A 20,498-nucleotide genomic window follows, 5' to 3' on the forward strand; every position below is an offset into this window, starting at 1 on the left:
ATAATAAATCAAAACATATTTTTTTATATTCATGAGCTTCAAACTCTAATCACAATAATTTTGCACTAATGTAAATAGTATCCGAAAGTCAAACAACAAACGCTATATCTTTTTGGCTTATGGAATGGTTGCGAGCGAAGATCCGACGACGGCGGGGGCTATGGCGGCTGGAGCGATGACGGCCGGGGCAATGACGGCCGGGGCGACGACGGCCGGAACCATGGCGGCTTGGACGACGACGACCGGGGCCATGGCAGCCGGGCCGACGACGGCGGGGGCCATGGCAGTCGGGCCGACTATTTATAAGCGGACATACCCGAAAGGATTCCTCTCCCAAAGGGAGTGGGAGGAAAGAAAGGTGAGTTTTATTGCTAAATATATATAAATATATATAATATCGATGCGATCATTTGCATGTGTACACAGGTAGTAAAAGTAGTCTTCTCGACATTAGTCATTTTAATATAAAAATAACATCAAAATCGCTATTTTTGCTACCTGCATATATGAATACGCACGCACATTCATATATATATATATATATATATATATATATATATATATATATACATGGCCAATATTAATATTTTAATATTTTTTTTAGCGGATCAATGAAGCCATTAGAAGGGCACTGAATAAAGAGAAAAAAATTAAAAGACGTTATATGCCCGCATCGTCCGCACCATCCGGATACGTGGCCGGCTCATCCGAATATGTGTCCGCATCGTCCGCACCACCGGGATATGTGCCCGCATCGTCCGCACCACCGGGATATGTGCCCGCATCGTTCGCACCACTGGGATGCCCGCATCGTCCGCACCACCGGGATATGTGCCCGCATCGTCCGTACCACCCGGATATGTGCCCGCGTCGTCCGTACCACCCGGATATGTACCCGCATCATCCGGACTATCCGGATATGTGCCCGCATCGTCCGCACAACCCGGACACCTAAATTTTTTTTAATTTTTAATTTTTTAATTTTTTTAAATTTAATTTTATTTTTTAAAATTTTAATTTAGTTTTATTTTTATTTTTATTTTAAATCGTATTTATTAATTTTTTTAATTTTGTTTAGTTTAATTTTTTCTTGATTTTTTCTTGATTTAGTTTTTATTTTATTATTATAATTTTTATTATTAAATTTTTATTATTATTATAATCATAATTAGTTTTAGTTTTAGTTTTATAATTTAATTTTTATTATTATATTTTTTATTATTATAATCATAATTAGTTTTAGTTTTAGTTTTAGTTTTATAATTTAATTTTTATTATTATATTTTTTATTATTATTATAATTATAATTAGTTTTAGTTTTAGTTTTAGTATATAGTTTTAGTTTATTTTTTTAGTATATAATTCTCGTTTTTACACATACACACACACACACACACACACACACACGTATATTGTATATTTTATAAACAAAATAAAGATTTTTTTTAAAATATCTGTTATTTTTTTGAACTGTTTGTCTGTCTGTCTGCCTCTATCCGTCTGTCCGTCTGTCTCTCTCTGTCTGTGTATCTGTCTGTCTGTCTGTCTGTCTCTGTCTCTCTCTGTCTCTCTCTCTGTCCGTCTCTCTCTGTCTGTCTGTCTCTCTCTTCTGTCTGTCTCTCTGTCTGTCTGCTCTGTCTCTTCTCTCTCTTTCTTTCTTTCTTTGCTTGTATTCATTTATTCCCATTATTATATTCTTTTTATTTGTTTGATTTTTGTTTTATTTTTTTTTCTACTTGATAAAAATTCATCATTTTATTCATTATTCATTATTCATCTTTTATATTTTATAGAGCATAAATGAAATATTGTATATTTTATAAATAAAAAAGTATTATATATGTGTGTATGTTTCTGTATATTTGTTGTACATATATTTCTGTACATTTGTTGTAATAAAAAAAAATAACTTGTACAGCTCATTTATGTTGTATAAAATAAAAATACATAAATTGATTTATTTTTGTGTAGAAAGATAAGAATAAAATAGAATAATAAATATTGAACAAATATATAATAATGGGAATAAAAGGATAATAAATGAACAAAAAGAGAGAGAGAGAGAGAGAGAGAGAGAGAGAAGCGCAAGTGAATGTATAAGTGAATATGCGAGGAGCATGAAACGATACGTAGTACATAGTGAGCGAGCGATTAGAAAGAGACAGAGTGAAGAAGAGATTGAAAGAAAAAAGATAGAGAAACTGCAATAATGTTAATGTGTACATACTCTGCAAACATGTATTTTGCTCTACACACATGAAAGAGACGAAGATAGTACGAATATATCTATCTTTGTCATGTAAGATTGCAGCTCTGTCTATCGCGACATCACGCAACTAATCTACTGCTCTGTTTTACTCTTCAGCCTCGATCTCGCACACACACATATGCACGAAAATTTTAGATTGCATTAACTTTTTTATAAAGCTTCTAAACTCATTTCTCTAAGTTCACTGATACTCTTTGATGAAATGCCAAGTCGGATTGTTACTGATTAGGCACGTGCAGATTACAAATTTTTTGTATTAAATAAATGTTGACGGTAGAAACCGATAACTAAACTGTAATTTTGTAATTTTTTTTCACTTTTTTAATGAAATCATATCTATCCGAGTACGTTATTATATATACTTTAATTATGGAAAAGGATTTATCGATATTTATAATAAACAAAAAGAATATGCACTTTAACTTAATATTCGCGTTTTGATCGGTAAAACAGACCTTAAGGATCCCCTTAAGACACCTTGCAATATTCATTTTTATAAGCCCACTCTGCGCACTTATCGGGTTTGATTGCGGCGGACAACACCTTAACATTACTTCGGTATCGCTGCTCGATGTTAGTGAATGCAACTTAAATTATCGAAAACCCAATACCAGCGAAACATACGTCCAACTTTTACAACTTTCCGATTACAACCATACAGAGGTTATCCAATGCAAGGTTGAAATCTCAAGGACAATCTACCACTGCGGAATGCATTCGCACGTCTCGGCAGTCCACAATGGAAGAGCGGACTATATCCACGAGACTGGATACTCTTTATGTCGAAGAATGTTTCAAGATGGAATCTTCTCATTAGGAGCCGGCAACATCATTCATGGTCTGAGAGCTAACCAGACTCCTTTTCACAGCCTTACCCTGGCTGGACGAATTAGCAATGGATGGAAGTTGTAAAGGAACGCAATACTCTGATCCCTACGGCACATGGGATGACGTTATTGTTCAAGCTGTCCTTAAGATATCCTTAAGATCATTGCACGTCCCTGTGCAACTAAACTCAGGGAAAATAATATTGAAATCAGGAACCGTTTGCGCTCTCAGCGAAAGTTTCTGTATTGATTCAGACGACGGCTACACGTACTGGAAGCCTATACCAACATCATCATGTAATTTCCATCGATATGATGACCTCTATGAAGGCCCAGCAACCAGAATTGTAGATGACGATATCAATTCTGTGTCTCTCATCATCTACAGCTTAACAACGGTCTTGACGATATCTTCCGATATTCAAGATGTCAATCATATTGTTAAATATTTCGTATAACAAAATCCCAATGATTTCAAAAATTCACAATTCAACGCGTTGAGCTTCTTTTTAGTAGATATCTGATTATTGTCACCAGATACTGCAGTCACTCGCCTTCCCGCAAAAATATTGTCCCTCGTAAAAATAATGCTTCTCGCTTGCTTCGTGCTTTCGTTCAACACGAGCATTTCATTTATCACACTATTATTTTTGTCATCGCTGTATATGCAATCTATGATAATTTCCTCTCCTCGAAAATCGAGTAATCGTCCTTTTTGATCAACAATATGTATCGTTAAATCAATAGTTCTTCTCCGTGCGACGAACGGTAGATAAATGATCTGTGCTAACATTTCCGATATCTTATATCCTGGCGGCATGCTAGGTGAAAATTCATGTATCGTGTGTACGCGTTTGTCATTGCTGTACGCGCCAGTGATCACATTATATTCTATACGAATAGTATTTATGTTAATAATATTTATCGGTTCATCCGATTCATGCCATTTCCAAGGTTGCAATATACAATTCGCTGAGAATTCCAACAACGATCCTACATTTTTTGATTTACTAAAATTTATTCTATGGATACATTTGACTCCGTTCTTTAGCGTATTATGATTAGCGCGAAGCATAATTGGATATTCGCCATGTACTTCGATATCATTTTCATTCTACACAATATCTTTGTCATTAATAATATTATTGGAACCAACTGAGCGTCCATATTGTAAAATTTCACGTAGGAGATACTCATTTATAGCGTATAATTCGTATGATCCTTCGGGAATCGTAATTTATATATTTATTATAATTTCCTTGTCGTCGTTATCAAAGTAAAATTTATTATTCCAAGAATTCAGGAACGATATCATATGATAAGTTTGAAAGTCCGCTAAATCAAGCTCATAATCGTCATCATTTAAATCTAGAGCCGGAAAATAGTTTATAGTAAGAACACTACTCTTGTCAGTCCATTAGTGTCAGTGACATGTTGAACGAATATTGAGCCGTAATGCTAAATTGTCAGGCTTTAAATTCAAACCTATCGTTTGAAGAAATCGTGGACACAATTGTCCACAAATACTTTGATTATAATTTTGATAAGACATATGAATGTATTTTATATTCGCCACATTCTGTTCAAAATATCGCACTCATTCTATGGGCGGTCGAAGATTTCCAAAACTATCGAAATATATAGCACGATTCTCTCTCTTTGGGTATGCTACGCAATGAGTACCGGGATCATCGACGTTATCTAAATTGATGATACCGCTCTCGTTTCGTCGAACACCGTTTATCGGTAAATTATTGCATGAAAACATCTCTAAAGAACGGTATACATATAGGTCTTGCAAGTTGCTGCAATTGCACATTGGTTATTACACCGGCAGGCATTTTTATCGTATTTTTTACTTTTTTTTTTAATCGTTGTTGAGAATTCTCGTCCACGCTTGTATGGAGCGAGAAAAAGTCCGTGACCTTCTATGTCATTATTATGACAAATTGCATTTCTTCGATGCTGATGTTGCATCGCCTTACTATCATTTACCGCCTTTGCAATTCCCACTGTGCCGCCAGCCAAAGAACCGAGAACTTCCAATAATGGTAAAATTGTCAAGATACCACCGCGCTTCGCTACAGGAAGTTTTTTTACAGTCTTTTTCTTCATCGATGTTTTTTTTTGTTTTCATTTCCATACCGAATTTTGTCTTTGTTTTCATAACCGTCCAAACAACCGTAGCGGCTGCTCTTTCGCCAAGAGTCGAATCTCTCGCGGTAATACACTTTCATGCTTTCGCAGCGAGTATTTTATTAGCAACGTGTCGTTCGCCGAGATCGTTGCTTCGAGAATAACCTATGTCGTAATCGAGACACTCGGCATCCAATGGATTGATACCTCAATCGCCTCTAGTCAATGTTTCTAAGTGTTTCTAAATGAGTTCCCGGTCCGTAAAACTGATACCCGGGAATATCTAATTCGATAGGAAGTGCGTTTATCGTACGATTAACAGACCGCTACTTATAGTTTTTGCTGGCAATCGTCACAATTTTTTATCAACGGTGTTGGACCGTCGATATGCGTTTGTTGCCACGATTGATTATAATGTCGCATGCATCTCGATATTGTCGAATCTCTGAATCATCCTTCATATGTTCGAGAAGTTTGTTCTACAATTGTTCCATGTAGCTACCAAAGTCTCGTAATAAAACAACCTTTGGAATAAATTGTAACTGCTCGGTAGTAAAATCAAGAATATCGCTGTTAATAGAAACATTTTCGATATTGAGCGGTTTTAACTCGATGCACCTCTATAAATAGGGCCTCTCATAACACATTTTCCAAAACTGCTTTGCGACAGCAAACATGCGATTCATGCGACAAGCGACGATAATCAAAATACATTTTGATGAAAACACGACTAATGTCCGAGAAAGAAATACGCAAGCATGGAAACATGCTATCGATTACTATACGCGGTATTGCGGTCCTTCGAACTGCGGTAAGACTAACATGTTGATAAGTTTGATAGAAAATTCACAGTGTACGTTTTGAAAATGTGTACGTATACTCGAAATTGCTTCAACAACCGAAATATCGATATTTGGAAAATTTGCTATCACCTGATTGATGAAATTGACTACTTTACATTCTCTAGTAATAGTGATGTTATTCCGCCGAACGAGGCGTTTCCGAATTCCATTTTTATCTTTGATGACGTAGCATACGACAAGCAAGATACGATAAGAGAGTATTTTACAATAGGTCGGCACTCAAACGTCATCTGTTTCTATCTTTATCAAACGTATACAAAGATACCCAAGCATCTTATGTGCGACAATGCAAATTTATTAATTTTATTTAAACAAGATGGTACAAACTTGAAGCATGTATACAACGATCATGTAAATACTGACAGGTCTTATGATGATTCGCGCTTTCTGTCACAAATGTTGGCAACACAAGTATGGATTCGTAGTGATTGATAAAGACAGTTTACTGACTATGGACGATATAGAAAAGGATTTAACGATTTTGCAATACCGTAAAGCTGTTAGTCACTATTGACACATTGATCGAGCAACATCTAAAAATTTTTGTTCGAACATGATGAGTGATGATTGCGAGAAGATTGTGAGAGATATTGCTAAAACGAACGAATCAATCCGCAAAAAATATCGTTCTTTGGTCAAATGGATGAAGACGTCTCATTGAAGAGACACTTTAAACCAATTACCGAACCTCTAAAACAGTTTGTCGAAAATACAATAAATATGGAATCTAATGAAGCGAAAATTGAGCCAATGAGTATGCCCGAAGAAAAGTAAGAGAAAAAAGAATTCAAAGTACGGAACAAAGCGAACACGATTATATATATATCATTGAACGATTCGCTAATAACTTGTACTCCGAATCAATCAAAACGTAAGCGAACGAAGCAATTATCGAATGTTGTTACTTCTACTCCGATAAAAGATGTAGTCCAACCAAGTCAAATATTGCATGAAAAGTCGTCGTCATTTGTGGAAATTTTCGAAACCACGCCTGAAACGTTTGTGACATTGATTCAACATTTATTACAAATATCCGAAGGTCAAAATATATGGCGTGATCATTATCCACTTGGGCAAAAATATGTGGAAGCTATTTTGAGTCAAGATAAAAGTACCAAAGTGGATTATGTATACGATGTAAAATTTTGCAATGAAGGAATGATGATTGGTAATAAATTTTTCGATGTGGATAAAAATGACAATATATATATATATATATATATATATATATATATATATATATATATATATGTATGTCCAGGGGCAGTTTTCGGGACATTTTTATACTATCTGATTTTATTATTCTATATTATGTAGAGCATTAATATAAACCCCGTGGTACTTTTTTTTTATTTTTATATGCCGTATTTTCTTTGGCCAATTTAGTTATATATGAATGGGCAGTTTTCTGGACCTTTCCTTATTTCGTATATATATTTCGTATATTACGCTACAACCATATAAAATTTCTTTCTTTTAATAAAAATACATTTAAGAAAGAGAATCTAACAATTTTAATTATAAGAAATAGCGTTTAATATTTATATATTAATATTTATTATATATTTATTAAAAGTAAAAATATAATGATGTCCTGAAATCTGCTCTTTTATAGCTATATGACTTTATATAAATCGGCGGTTTTCAGGAACTTTCTTTTATTTTGTTTTAAATCAAGTTACAATTGTACAAAATCGCTTCTCATTAATAAAAATATGTTTACGAAATAGAAACTAATAATTCTAATTGTAAACAATAGAGTATAATATTTATCAAAGGCAAAAATACAACGATGTCCTGAAATGTGCTATTTATTGCTACATAACTTTATGTAAATTCATGATTTCCAGGACATAATAACTTTTTTGATATTTATTATTACAGTTGAAATATCTGTAACTTTTTTTAATAATGGTAATCATTATTTAATTTCGAATATTATATTGCAACAAACTTAGTTATTTTATATTAAAAATCTATTGAATAATAATATATAAAATATAAAATAATAATGTTTCGGAAGCTGCCATTATATAGTATGTGGCACTTTTGAGTACTTCAGAAAAATCATAAATAGTGATATTTTAAAAACTTAGCATAATATGAAGACAATTAGTTAAATTAATAATTTTGAAATTAATGTTTGGTAATTTAAAAAATTTCTCTTTATTTATTATATGTATTTGTAACAGCTAAATTCCAATAATTATGCCTAATTATCAAAGATTATGAATAATTACTAATTTTATATTTTATATCTATATACTTTTTTATATAAAATATTTAAAATCTATTTCTATCGTAAATGTTTTTGAATAATCTTTAATCTGCTTAATATTTTTTCAGACGCAGGCTTAATAAAAATAATTTTTTGAAACGATATGGTATAAAAAATATATAAATATATCCTTTCTAAAAAAAGCATGAAACCTCGAACTCGAATACATCGAAATGTTGAAGCCTCTTTTCCGCGATACTGATTGGTTCCGTTATTGCGCTTACTTCGACAGCCGCTCAGGCTGTCAGTGTATTATATTTTGACAGTTATATTTATCAAGAGGTTAATTGTGTATTGAAAATTGTATGTCATTAAAAATGTATAATGAAAAAAAATAAATGGCGCGCGCAAAGTGCGCGCTTTGTGTTGTCTAGTGACATAAAAAGGCTGTAAAAAAACATTTGAAGCTTTCACACGTATCAAGCAGTGAGCATCGCTGCCTATCGTTTTTGTTGCCGGCTTGGTAGAAAAGAGATAGAAAATCATATATCTGTCTTTTTCTACTATCCGAAGCTAGCCGAAGCGCTGAGCTCATACACGGTTTTCGATTGGTGCGTTATTCTTTCTACCACATTTTGGCGCGTTGCATTTCTCGAAGTTAGCCTAGCATAACTGCATGAGATGCTTTGTGTCTAAGAAGATTTCGATTAACTTTTAATAAGAGTCATTTCGTTTTGTATGTGACTGAAGCATATTATGTGAAGAATGTCACAATATATATTAGTCTTTTGTAATTATCATAAATATTATGTGACAAATATGAAATATGGAAGAATGAAGTGTACAGTTAAGAATGATAAGAATCGTAAGAAAATATGTACTATACGTACAATTGCACGAAATAGTTAGTATCATCATATATTTACTTAAAATAATATAAAATAATATTAAATGCAATAGAGTATTGTGCATATTGAGGATAACAGCACATAACCTATCTATTTGATTATAAGCAAGATAATATCAATACATAAAATGTATGAATTTTGCACAATACTGCTTTTTAACTTTTTTTAGTTATAAATTCTCGCATCAATGCTTTAATTTTTGATTGATTCTATTTAAATTAATTACGTATTAATTATATATAATAATAATAAATTACTTTATCTATTTTTGCAGAAAATAAAATTAACCTTTCTGCAATTGCTGAAAATTTAAATAGAAATAATCCATGCATTGTTCTGGAAAATGCCATATTTTCCAATTACTGTGGTAATAAACAAAGTAAAGTAAAGACTGTGAATCTTAATGTAACAATTTCTTATAATAACAGCAAAAGCAAAACAGTAGATATCAATACTAATAATTCTACGAATGATACTAATACTGATAATAATATAGTTTCCTGTGATAATGACAAAGATCAAAGCATAGTAGATAATGTTATCAATAATTCTACGAATGATACTGATTTTGATAATAACACAATATTTTCTTGTAGTAATGACAATGGCTGTAAAACAGTAAATAGTGATATCAATATCGGTAAATCTACGAATGACATTAATCTTGATAATAATATATTTTCCTGTGGTAATGATAAAGATCATAGCATAATAGATGCTGCCATTAATGTCACGAATTCTGCGAATGGTACTGATTTTGATAAGAACGTAATATATTCTTATGATAATGAACATGGTCACGTTACATTAAATGATGAAAGTTGTATCAATGATCCTAAGAAACATGCTATGGTTTCTAAGAAACATGATTGTGATAATGCCATGATATTTTCCAATGATTGTGATAATAAATGTAATAGAATAAAAGCTACAAAACTTAACGTTACATTTTCCTGCGATAACAGTAACAAAACGATGATGATAGATGGTGATATTAATGCCAATAATTCCATGGATGGAAATTATTCTGATAATAACATATCATTTTCCTGTGATAATGACAGAGATCATAGTATAGTAAATAGTACTATTAATGCCAACAATTCTATAAATGATTTTGATAATAATGTGATATTTTCTTATGATAATAACAATGTGTGCAAAACGGTAGATATCAATATCAATAATTCTATGAAGGATAATGATTGTAATAATAATATATCATTTTCCTGCAATAATGATAAAGATCACAACATCGTATTAGATGATGTTATTAATGTCAACAATTGTAGAAATAATACTGATTTTGATAATAACGTGATATTTTCTTGTGATAATGACAATAACTGTGATATTGCAGATAATGATATTAATACCAATAATTTTATGAATAACAATAATAATATGACATTTTCCTGTGACAGTAATAATGCCAATGTTTCTGCAACTGGTATTGTTCTCAATGATGTTATGATATTTCCCTATGACGATGATAATAATTCTAATATATTATATGATCTCACTAATGCCAAAACTTCTATAAATTATAATAATAGTGATAATAATATAACATTTTCCTGTGATGATGAAAATATTATTAACAACGTTGCTGGCGCAAACATAACGAATACTTCCGAGTATTTACCTTCAACATCGGAAATTACAATTGAAAAAGAGACTACAAAACACGAAAGCATCCACAATAACAATTCTACAATTAATAATAAAAATTCTTCAGAGTCACTGATAGACATTTCTTCTGTAAACACATTTGGTTGTAGAGAAAACGATTTATATGTTCCGTTCTCTCAACCTAAAGGACTTCAAAAAAAAAATTTTTGTTACTATTGCAAAAAGTTTCAAAGTAAAATTGCACGCCATTTAGAAAACGTGCATAAATTGGAACCTGAAGTAAAAAAAATTTGCATTATTACCAAAAGGTAATCATATTTTTTTAATTCTAAAAATTCTATAAAATTTTATTGTATATTTTTTATAATTATTAATAATCTTATTAATATGTTATAATTTTTATTAATATGTATTATCTAATATTTTTATTGTAGGTAATTTAGAGAGAAAAAAAATTATAGAAACTATTAGGAGGAAAGGGAATTTTATATACAATACAGATCCTTCCGTAAATACGGGAGAGTTAATTGTTTGTCGAAGACCTGCCAAAAATAATTGCAAAACAGTACGAGATTTTACGTGTTGTTCAAAGTGTAAAGGATAGTTCACTAAAAATAATATCAGGCACTATTTTAAGCAATGTGCATGTGTAATCAAAGGCAGAAATGTACAAATTTTAGGACGTGCTGTAATGGGAAGAATCCATGAATGTGCAAGTGAGACAGTAAGAAAAGTTTTATTCCCGGTTTTGAGAGAAGACGATGTTACACGATGTATTAGATACGATAAATTATTAATAACATATGCAAACAAATTATGTATCAAGTACAATCATCAACATCAACAAGACATGATACGTGCTAGACTTCGATTATTAGGACGGTTTCTTATTGCAGTAAAAGAGTATAATCCTAACATAACAGAGTTTTCTGATATATATGATCCTTCCATGTATGATAATTGTCTTAAAGCATAAATAAAATAGCTCATTTTGATGACATTAATAAAAAATATGGTGCACCATCAGTCGCGTCAAATATTGGAACAAATTTAAAACAAATTGGTAATTTGTTAATAACAGAATGCATAAAAACAAATAATATAGAAAAGCAAAATACCACAAAAAATTTTTTGAAATTAGTACAAGAAGATTATGGAATATTTATAAACAAAACAGTAGAAGAAAATGTTACACAATATAAACAACAGAAAAAGTTACGCTTCCATCTATGGAAGATATAAAAAGCTACACTCATATCTAAGAAACGAAAAAAATTATTATATGCAAAACTTCAGAAAAATTTATGTACAACACATGGCTGGAACTTACAAAAGTTACACTTACATCCACACAAGTTTTTAATAGAAGAAGAGCAGGAGAGATTGAACGTGTTACTATAGAAGATTTTCATACTCGCGAAGGTATAACGAAAGAAACCTATTTAGATTTATACAAATCATTAGGAACAAATTTACAACAGGTATGAATTATTTTTTTATAAATAAACTACGCATTAGTATATAATGTAAAATAATTTTATAATTTTTGTATATAGGTTGCTGATAAATACGTAAGATTTTTAATTCGTGGGAAATTAGGACGCACAGTGCCTGTGATTTTAGACGTGGAATTAGTTCGATGTATTGAATTAATTTTGAAGCATCGAAAGAATGCAAATATTCCTGAAAAAAATCCATATGTGTTCGGCATACCTAATAACACTAGCAATAAACGCTATTTCAAATATTTAAGAGCGTGTATTCTTATGCGAAATTTTTCTAAAAAATGTGGTGCACAAATACCACATTTATTAAGAGGTACTGAATTACGCAAACATATTGCTACAACGTGCATTACGTTAAATTTATCTGAAAATGAAGTGGATGATTTGGCAAACTTTATGGGACATCACGAAAAAATTCATAAACGCCACTACCGTCAATCAATACCAGCAATAGAGATCATTCGTATGACGAAATTTCTTCAACTAGCATTAGGTGAAAATGTGCAACAGCAATCCAATAATAGTGATTCAGGTAAATGCACTACTTATTTTATTATTCTATATGTACTTATATGAGTTCTTTTTATAAAATACATTAATTATTGTATTTTTTCCATTTTCTGCATTTTTATTAGATATAATTAATCAAAAAAAATATCAGGCGAGAATTTTTAAACCGTTCAAATTAAAGCTAATGTGTGCCATAATTGCGGATGTCGATGCGTAAAAATCGAGCGAAGTAGCAAAGAATACAACAATTAAATGTTTCGGTCTCAATTTGGATCCTCTAACTCAACAAAGTATGAATAATATATATATATATATATATATATATATATATATGTATATTATTCATACTTTGTTAATTAAAGTGAATCTAAATTGAGACCGATATTTTTCATTTATCTTGCATTCATTCTGCTTTGCTCAATTTCTACGCATCGACATCTGCAGTTGTGATGCATATTAGCTATGCTTTCATGAATCGAATAAATTTCATTATATATATTTCATTATAAATATTTCATTATATACATTTACATAACACAATTATCATAATATTATTAATAACAGAAGAAGAGATACAAGGTACCAGTAAAGATACCTCAAGTGCAGAATCGGAAAGCGATGCCGAATCATGTGTAAGTTCACGTAAGCCTCCTTCAGTACGATCTGGAAACAAATTTCTTACAACTTACATAACAGACAAGAAACAAAAATCTGTAAAAAAGAAAACTGTACGCCAAAATCATACAATTGCGAATAACGATAATGATTCCGATGAAAGTTATTCTCCAAAGATAAAGAAACGTCGCAGTAGTAAGTTAATTTATTTTTATCTATTTTCTTCCATTTTTTATATTAGCTCTTACAAATTTATCAAATAAAGGTGTATTCTTTTAAATATTATTTAGTGTTGTGTTTTCATGTAATTATGTCAAAGCATATATTGATTTTAATGTATAATGTATTTTGATACAACAAATTTAATGTACATAATAACAATATTTTATTTAAAAAATGATATTGAAACACTAGTCTCATATGCGAATATAAATAATGAAAGAATTTGATTGGATCGTAAGCGGACTAATAGTATGTATCGAGCCTTAAAGTAATACGAAACGTTAGAAATAAATTAGAAATAAATAGAAATTTAAATTAAATTTGGAACCATTGCTTGTTAGAATAGTGTTATTAATTCTAATATTTAATTTATTTTGTAGTATCCCCATTTGGTCCAATAAAAAAAAGACGTTGGACGGAAGAAGAACGTAATGCAATAATTCAAGAATTTCAAAAAGAAATTACCATTTCACAACTGCCATCGAACAAGAAAATTCTCCAAATAAAGGAAAAAATAAATGCTTAGTTAATCGATCTGTTGCTCAAATTAAAACATGGATTCATAACTATATATCTGGCAAAATTAAACGTCATTAATGCACAAATGTTTATTAAAAATATTTAAATATTTAATTCAAAAACAATATGTGGATTACTTAAATTTAAAAAATTGCAAAAATAAGTAAAATATATAATATTAGTTATTTTGATACAATGAATCAAATATTAACGTGTTGTTGCGAGAATTTCATAAAAAAGTTAGAGAAGCGGTACTGCGCAAAGCCATTTATTTTAAAATATATCGATATTAAATGTTTATGATTATGTGGGCAATATGTTATTATAAATGTATCATTATATATGTGTTATTATATATGCTTATATACAGTATACTATTGTACCGAAAATATTTTAAGTTACCATATAAACAGGAGAAAAGGCAATTAAAAGCTAGCGCAGTATAATTTAAACATATTTTATTACAATTAACTTACATTGACATTACCATGCTGGTTTTTAATTGCTTTTTCTCTCCTTTCTAAGATATATTAATAAGAGTTTTTAATATTTTATTTTAATTTTAAATTATTTTAAATAAATATAAAATAATAATATTTTTTTGTGTGATTACAAATAAAATATATGTTTTTACAATTTCTATTATCTGCATATTTAATATTCATCCTTCTATATTTTTTACTTTTCACATTACTTTTATTATGATCATATAAAAATAATAAATATCATGAAACTTTTTATGAACAATGGTAAAACCAATACGTATACATAACGAAACAAAATAAAATGACTTTTCAACAACAATATATAAGGGCTTTCCTCAATAAATATTTATAGACAAAACTTAATCGAAATCTTCTGAAGCAGACTTCGCATCAAACATCTCATGTGAAGCGAAGTAATCAAACAAATCCACCGACGAGATAATATTAAAGATTCATTATCTTGAATAAATTATTGAGACTACTAAAAGGACACAGTAAAAGCTCCAATCTATATATCTGAATATTAAGACAAATTGAACAAACAACAATAATCATGTCATCTCACAACAATAATGTTATAACAGCCAATTCCGAAAATTAAATTGCAACAGACTCAGTTATTTAATATTGAATCCACAGAAAATAATAATGTCCCAAAAGATATCATTATATAGTATATTGCAGTTCGAGAAATTCAAAAAAATCATAGTCCATGTCTGCGTTTCAAACGCTAAAAATAATATGAAAACAAATAATTAATTAAATAATGTCGAAATTAATATTCGGTAAACTAATAATTTTCCTTTCTATATATCTATTATATGTATCTGCATAGATTAATTGAGATACGATATCTAATTATCAAGAATTATGAATAATTATTAATTAATTCAGTAAATTATTCATTGTAACAAGAATATCATTATTGAGACTTTTCTAATTTGTACATATATACAATATATTATCTTCTTTTATATTTAATCTGCAATTGTGATTAATGTTATGCTTTACATGCAGTGGAAACAGTGCTTTAATATGTCATATCCGAATGCAGCATATATTGTATGTAATTTGCGTTACAATAAAAAATCTAATAATTTTAATTAATATATATATTATATATCAAATTTACAGTTATGTTGGAGCATAAATGAATACAGTGAATTACTAATTTACTGAATACACAATTCTTCAAAGAAATAATTCTATATTAATGTAATAATTATATTTGTAATAATTATATACTTGAAGATTTACATTTATGAACCGTCTCACATAACGCATATATCATATTGAAATATAATATTAGAATAGATATATTCATATATTTGTATACCTCTATGTTTTTCATACGATATATTATCTGTAAACAATTAATAGTTGTATAATACACTTTCGCACGTAAAATCTCAAGATGTTGTGACATACGTGAGATTTTAAGTGCCAAAGAGTACAATAAAATTATTAATTGTTTATGGACAACATACCATTTAACAAACAATACATATACAGGGTGTCCTGCAAAGATTGTGCCAACGCTCGTGAGCGGGTAGAGGACAGAACTAAACTGAACAGAAAAGTGCTTCACCATTTTGCAATTTTCGCAATAATTATTGAAATATTAATTAAAAGGTATTGGCGAATAAGCACGCGTTTCGCGCGGCTATCGCGCAGCTAGACCATGGGACGTACGCTTTAGACGTGACAGCGTTTCATAGTGTCGCATGGCAAGGAAAAGTTTGGCCTCGCGACGAGAGGGATACGCGACATACTAAAGTTTTACACAATCTTTGCAGGACATCCTGTATATTATATATAATATTACATATAATATTACATATACAAATGTATTAATATAAATATTCTAATATCATATTTCAATATATGTATTATATGCATTATGTGAGACGGTACATAAAATCAATAAATAAATCTTCAAATAAAATTATTACAAGTATAATTATTATATTGATACAGGATTATTTCTTTGAAAAATTGTGTATTTATGTATATACCAACATAAATCTAAAATTGATAGGTCTGTTAAAAACATTAAATTATTAGATTTTTATTGCATTGCAGATTATGTACAACATATGCTGCATCCCAGCAAACATTGCAGCAATGTTGCAACATTGGCATATGATATTATATGTCAAAGAACTATATCTATACTGCATGTAAAGCATGCCATTAATCATACAATTTCAGATTATATATAAAAGAAGATATAGGAATTAGACAAGTCTCAATAATGATATTCTTGTTACAAAGACTAATTTACTGAATTAATTGATAATTATTCATAACTCTAGACAATTAGACATCATATATCTCAATTAATCTTTACATACAATAGTTATATATATATATATATATATATATATATATATATATATATATGAAATAAAAATTAAATTAACGACCATTAATTTCAACATTATTTAATTATCTATTTGTTTTCATATTATGTTTAACGTTTGAAACACAATGATTATAATTTTTATGAGAACCTCAAAACTACCATATACTACATAATGGTAATTTTCGGGACATTATTATTTTTATAGATTTAATAATGGCCTAATTTACACCGATAAACTTTAATATGTACTAAAAACTATACTGGAACGAATCACAGCCATTCCATTCTTTGGAGGAATGAATATGATTGGCCAATATAGTATTTAGTATAAAATATATCAGTGTAAAATAAGCCATTAAATAACTGAGTCTGTTGCAATATAATTTTTGAATTGACTATTAAAACATTATTAAGAGAATAATGCAGATAATTAAACTGTAATAATAAATTTGTTTAATTTATCTAAATATATATATATATATATATATATATATATATATATATATATATGTATAAATATATATGAATTGAATTTTCAATGCACACTTGTATATTATGTCTTTTATACATTAAAATAAATTGAACTTATTGATTCAACACACACTACAAGTTAATGAATGAGCGTTGATGATTCCATTACAGATCACAAGATTCTATTAGCGGAGACTATAATAGTAAACTCTCGCTTAAAAGATTCGCGTGTTTTATAAATGGACTTCCTCTTTCCATTCGATGCAAGATGGGGATTTCCGATTTGCGAATTAGTATGGATGTAATACCTTCACCTGCTAAAAATTAAAATAATTATGATGTAATATTAGTATGCAGCTTGATATTAATATTTTTTTATAGAATTTTACTAGTATAAATATCATCATAATTCAGTCTTCTTCTAAGTTGAATCAACAGAAAAAGACACAATATTTAAAAATATTACCTTATACTGGAATTGCACGATAGCTGTTTACCACTATTATGTGTTGCGTAGACACAAAAATATATTATTTCCAGCGAAGATTCCACTTTAAGAAACTGAATAATACCTAGAAAATTATTAGTATTATTATGATCCATATATATTTATATATATATACTCTTGTATTATAAATAACTATGAACATATAATATAAAATACTCACTTCTAATGTCATCACACTCATTTCGTAGAAAGAGTAAGATCTTGAAAACTTACAGATATATGTTTGACATTAAAAGCACGATAATAAGAATTTTAAGGCAGTGACATATGCGAGGATAGGATATCTGTCATATGTGCAGTAGGCAATGTAGAAAAACGCCTAAAAACGCCGTTTATCTTTATATTAATTCTAGTGAAATCTGTCTTTTTATGCTACATCATATTGCACAATGTACTTTAAAGATTGCTATTTACGAAGTATCTGAATGCAATGATATAATATATAAATGTTTTGATCGTGAAAAATTAATGTATATGTTTCGTTAAATAAAATGACAATTTATCATGATTGGATTTTAATTATTTAAAATGTTTATATTATTCATTTTATTAGATAACTTCATATGTAGCAGTTTTGAATGTGCAACTAATATAATGATGTGCGAATAACCGAATTCGCTATTAGATGTTGTATTTATCTGTTTTTTACGTATGATATACCGTCCGTAAACGATTAAATACTGTACGCTTTCGCATTTGAAATCTCACATATGTCACGGCATTGTGATATTTTACATGCGAAAGGGTAAATATATTAATTTACGAATTGTATATCATATGAAAAACACAGATATATACAAAACCTATGTATAAAAATAATAAACTATTCTAACAGGCGTTTTTCTACATTGCCTACTGTACATATAACAGATATCCTAATCTCGCATATGTCACTGTCTATTTTAACATATATCTGTAAGTTTTCGAGATCTTTCTACGAAGTGACATTGATGACATTAGAAGTGAGTATTTTATGTTATATGTTCATAGTTATTTAATACAAGAGTATACAAGAGTATATACAAATATATATAATACATAAACATATAAATATATATAATATGCAACATAATCCTAATAATTTTCTAGGCATTAATCAATTTCTGTTATTTACAATGGAATCTTCGCTAGAAACAATGCATTTTTGTATCTACGTAACATATACCAGTAGTGAACAACTATCGTGCAATTCTAGTATAAGGTAATGTTTTTAAATATTTTGTTTACTTTCTGTTCATTTAACTTAAAAGAAGATTGATTTATGATGGCGTTTATACTGGTAAGAATTTCTAAATGAGATCTTAATACACTGCATATTAATATTATATCATATTTATTTTAATTTTAAGCAGGCGAAAATAATAGATCGGTACTAATTTGCAAATCAGAGATCTAGCATCAAATGTCAGGAGAATATCCATTTACAAAACACGAGAATCTTTTAAGCGAGAGTTCACTGTAATCTCCGCTAATAGAATTTTGTGATGTGTAATAGAATCATCAACGTTTATTCATTAACATATAATGTCTCCTGAAGTAATAATGATTTCATATTGTTCATCTGTTAGAAGACGGAGTAAACATTTGTATTGTTATTCAGTTAATGGATACATCAGTGAAGACACTGCTTTATTATATCATACCCAAATGCAACATATTGTATATTATTGCATTGCAATAAAAAGTCTAATAATTTATTGTTCTCAACAAATTTATCAATTCTACAGTTATGCTGCAGTATACATAAATAGGCAATTATATAAAAATACATAAAAATACACCGGTACATATTAATTTCTTAATTTGTTAATTTTGTTAACATATCCTGAAAAGCACCATTAATATACATATAATCCAGTAAATACAAAGTAACAGTAATATAACATCAATGTTTTAATTTCCCACTCAACAATATAACTGTTATGTACAAGGCATGTTACATTGCAGTTATATTGTTGAGCGGGAAATTGATGTTATATTACTGTTACTTTGTGTTTACTGGGAAATTTATATCTAGATTTAAAGTATATTAAATAATATATATATATATATATATATATATATATATATATATATAAGTTTTAGAATTACCAAAATCATTACTAAAGATGCTTCATTGAAAATATATACTCTATAATTCACGATATATATACGATTAATTGCTTAATTTTGTTAACATGTCCTGAAAGGCATCATTATACAAATGAATTTATATATAGATTTAGAGTATATTAAATAAAATGTATATATAAAGTTTATTTTTAGCAGAATCGTTACTAAAGATGTTTCTTTGAAAATATATACAGTAATTTACGATATATATACATTGGTACATATTAATTTTTTATTTTGTTAAAATGTCCTAAAAAGCATCATTATACAAATTAATTTATATATATAAACAATATATATTAGGAAGTACATTTCAAGACAGCTCTTTTATAT

The 20,498-nt window shown here is 29.2% G+C and overlaps 2 protein-coding genes and 2 long non-coding RNA genes across 4 annotated transcripts; 3 read left to right on the forward strand and 1 right to left on the reverse strand.

Moving 5' to 3' along the window:
- The first annotated feature begins 8,955 nt into the window (after positions 1-8,955).
- On the forward strand, positions 8,956-11,995 carry LOC126855584 (putative uncharacterized protein DDB_G0282133). The gene is made up of 3 exons (XM_050603389.1): positions 8,956-9,217; positions 9,496-11,161; positions 11,288-11,995. The coding sequence occupies exons 1-3, from the start codon at positions 9,079-9,081 to the stop codon at positions 11,289-11,291; spliced, it is 1,809 nt and encodes a 602-aa protein (XP_050459346.1). The 5' UTR covers positions 8,956-9,078; the 3' UTR covers positions 11,292-11,995.
- A 161-nt stretch (positions 11,996-12,156) lies between these two features.
- On the forward strand, positions 12,157-14,844 carry LOC126855594 (uncharacterized). Its single transcript, XM_050603400.1, has 4 exons — positions 12,157-12,334; positions 12,410-12,890; positions 13,433-13,678; positions 14,086-14,844. Exons 1-4 carry the CDS (start codon positions 12,158-12,160, stop codon positions 14,229-14,231), a joined length of 1,050 nt encoding a protein of 349 aa, XP_050459357.1. The 5' UTR covers position 12,157; the 3' UTR covers positions 14,232-14,844.
- A 2,776-nt stretch (positions 14,845-17,620) lies between these two features.
- LOC126855629 (uncharacterized) lies at positions 17,621-18,380 on the reverse strand. Its single transcript, XR_007688272.1, has 3 exons — positions 18,214-18,380; positions 18,012-18,117; positions 17,621-17,862 (listed from the first exon to the last, which is right to left on the reverse strand). It is a non-coding gene; the product is annotated as an uncharacterized LOC126855629 (long non-coding RNA).
- Positions 18,381-18,961: 581 nt separating this feature from the next.
- On the forward strand, positions 18,962-19,701 carry LOC126855625 (uncharacterized). The gene is made up of 3 exons (XR_007688268.1): positions 18,962-19,015; positions 19,143-19,332; positions 19,403-19,701. It is a non-coding gene; the product is annotated as an uncharacterized LOC126855625 (long non-coding RNA).
- Positions 19,702-20,498: the final 797 nt, after the last annotated feature.

The sequence above is a fragment of the Cataglyphis hispanica genome, chromosome 16 (genome assembly GCF_021464435.1).
Source record: "Cataglyphis hispanica isolate Lineage 1 chromosome 16, ULB_Chis1_1.0, whole genome shotgun sequence".
NCBI lineage: Eukaryota > Metazoa > Arthropoda > Insecta > Hymenoptera > Formicidae > Cataglyphis > Cataglyphis hispanica.

Excerpts from the sequence above, each read along its gene's own strand:
- LOC126855594 (XM_050603400.1), top strand. The coding sequence starts at position 12,158 with ATGTACAACACATGGCTGGAACTTACAAAAGTTACACTTACATCCACA. Across the intron at positions 12,335-12,409 it reads TAGGAACAAATTTACAACAG|GTTGCTGATAAATACGTAAG; the intron begins GTATGAATTATT and ends TTTTGTATATAG. Across the intron at positions 12,891-13,432 it reads ATCCAATAATAGTGATTCAG|AAGAAGAGATACAAGGTACC; the intron begins GTAAATGCACTA and ends TATTAATAACAG.
- LOC126855584 (XM_050603389.1), top strand. The coding sequence starts at position 9,079 with ATGTCACAATATATATTAGTCTTTTGTAATTATCATAAATATTATGTG. Across the intron at positions 9,218-9,495 it reads ACGTACAATTGCACGAAATA|AAAATAAAATTAACCTTTCT; the intron begins GTTAGTATCATC and ends CTATTTTTGCAG.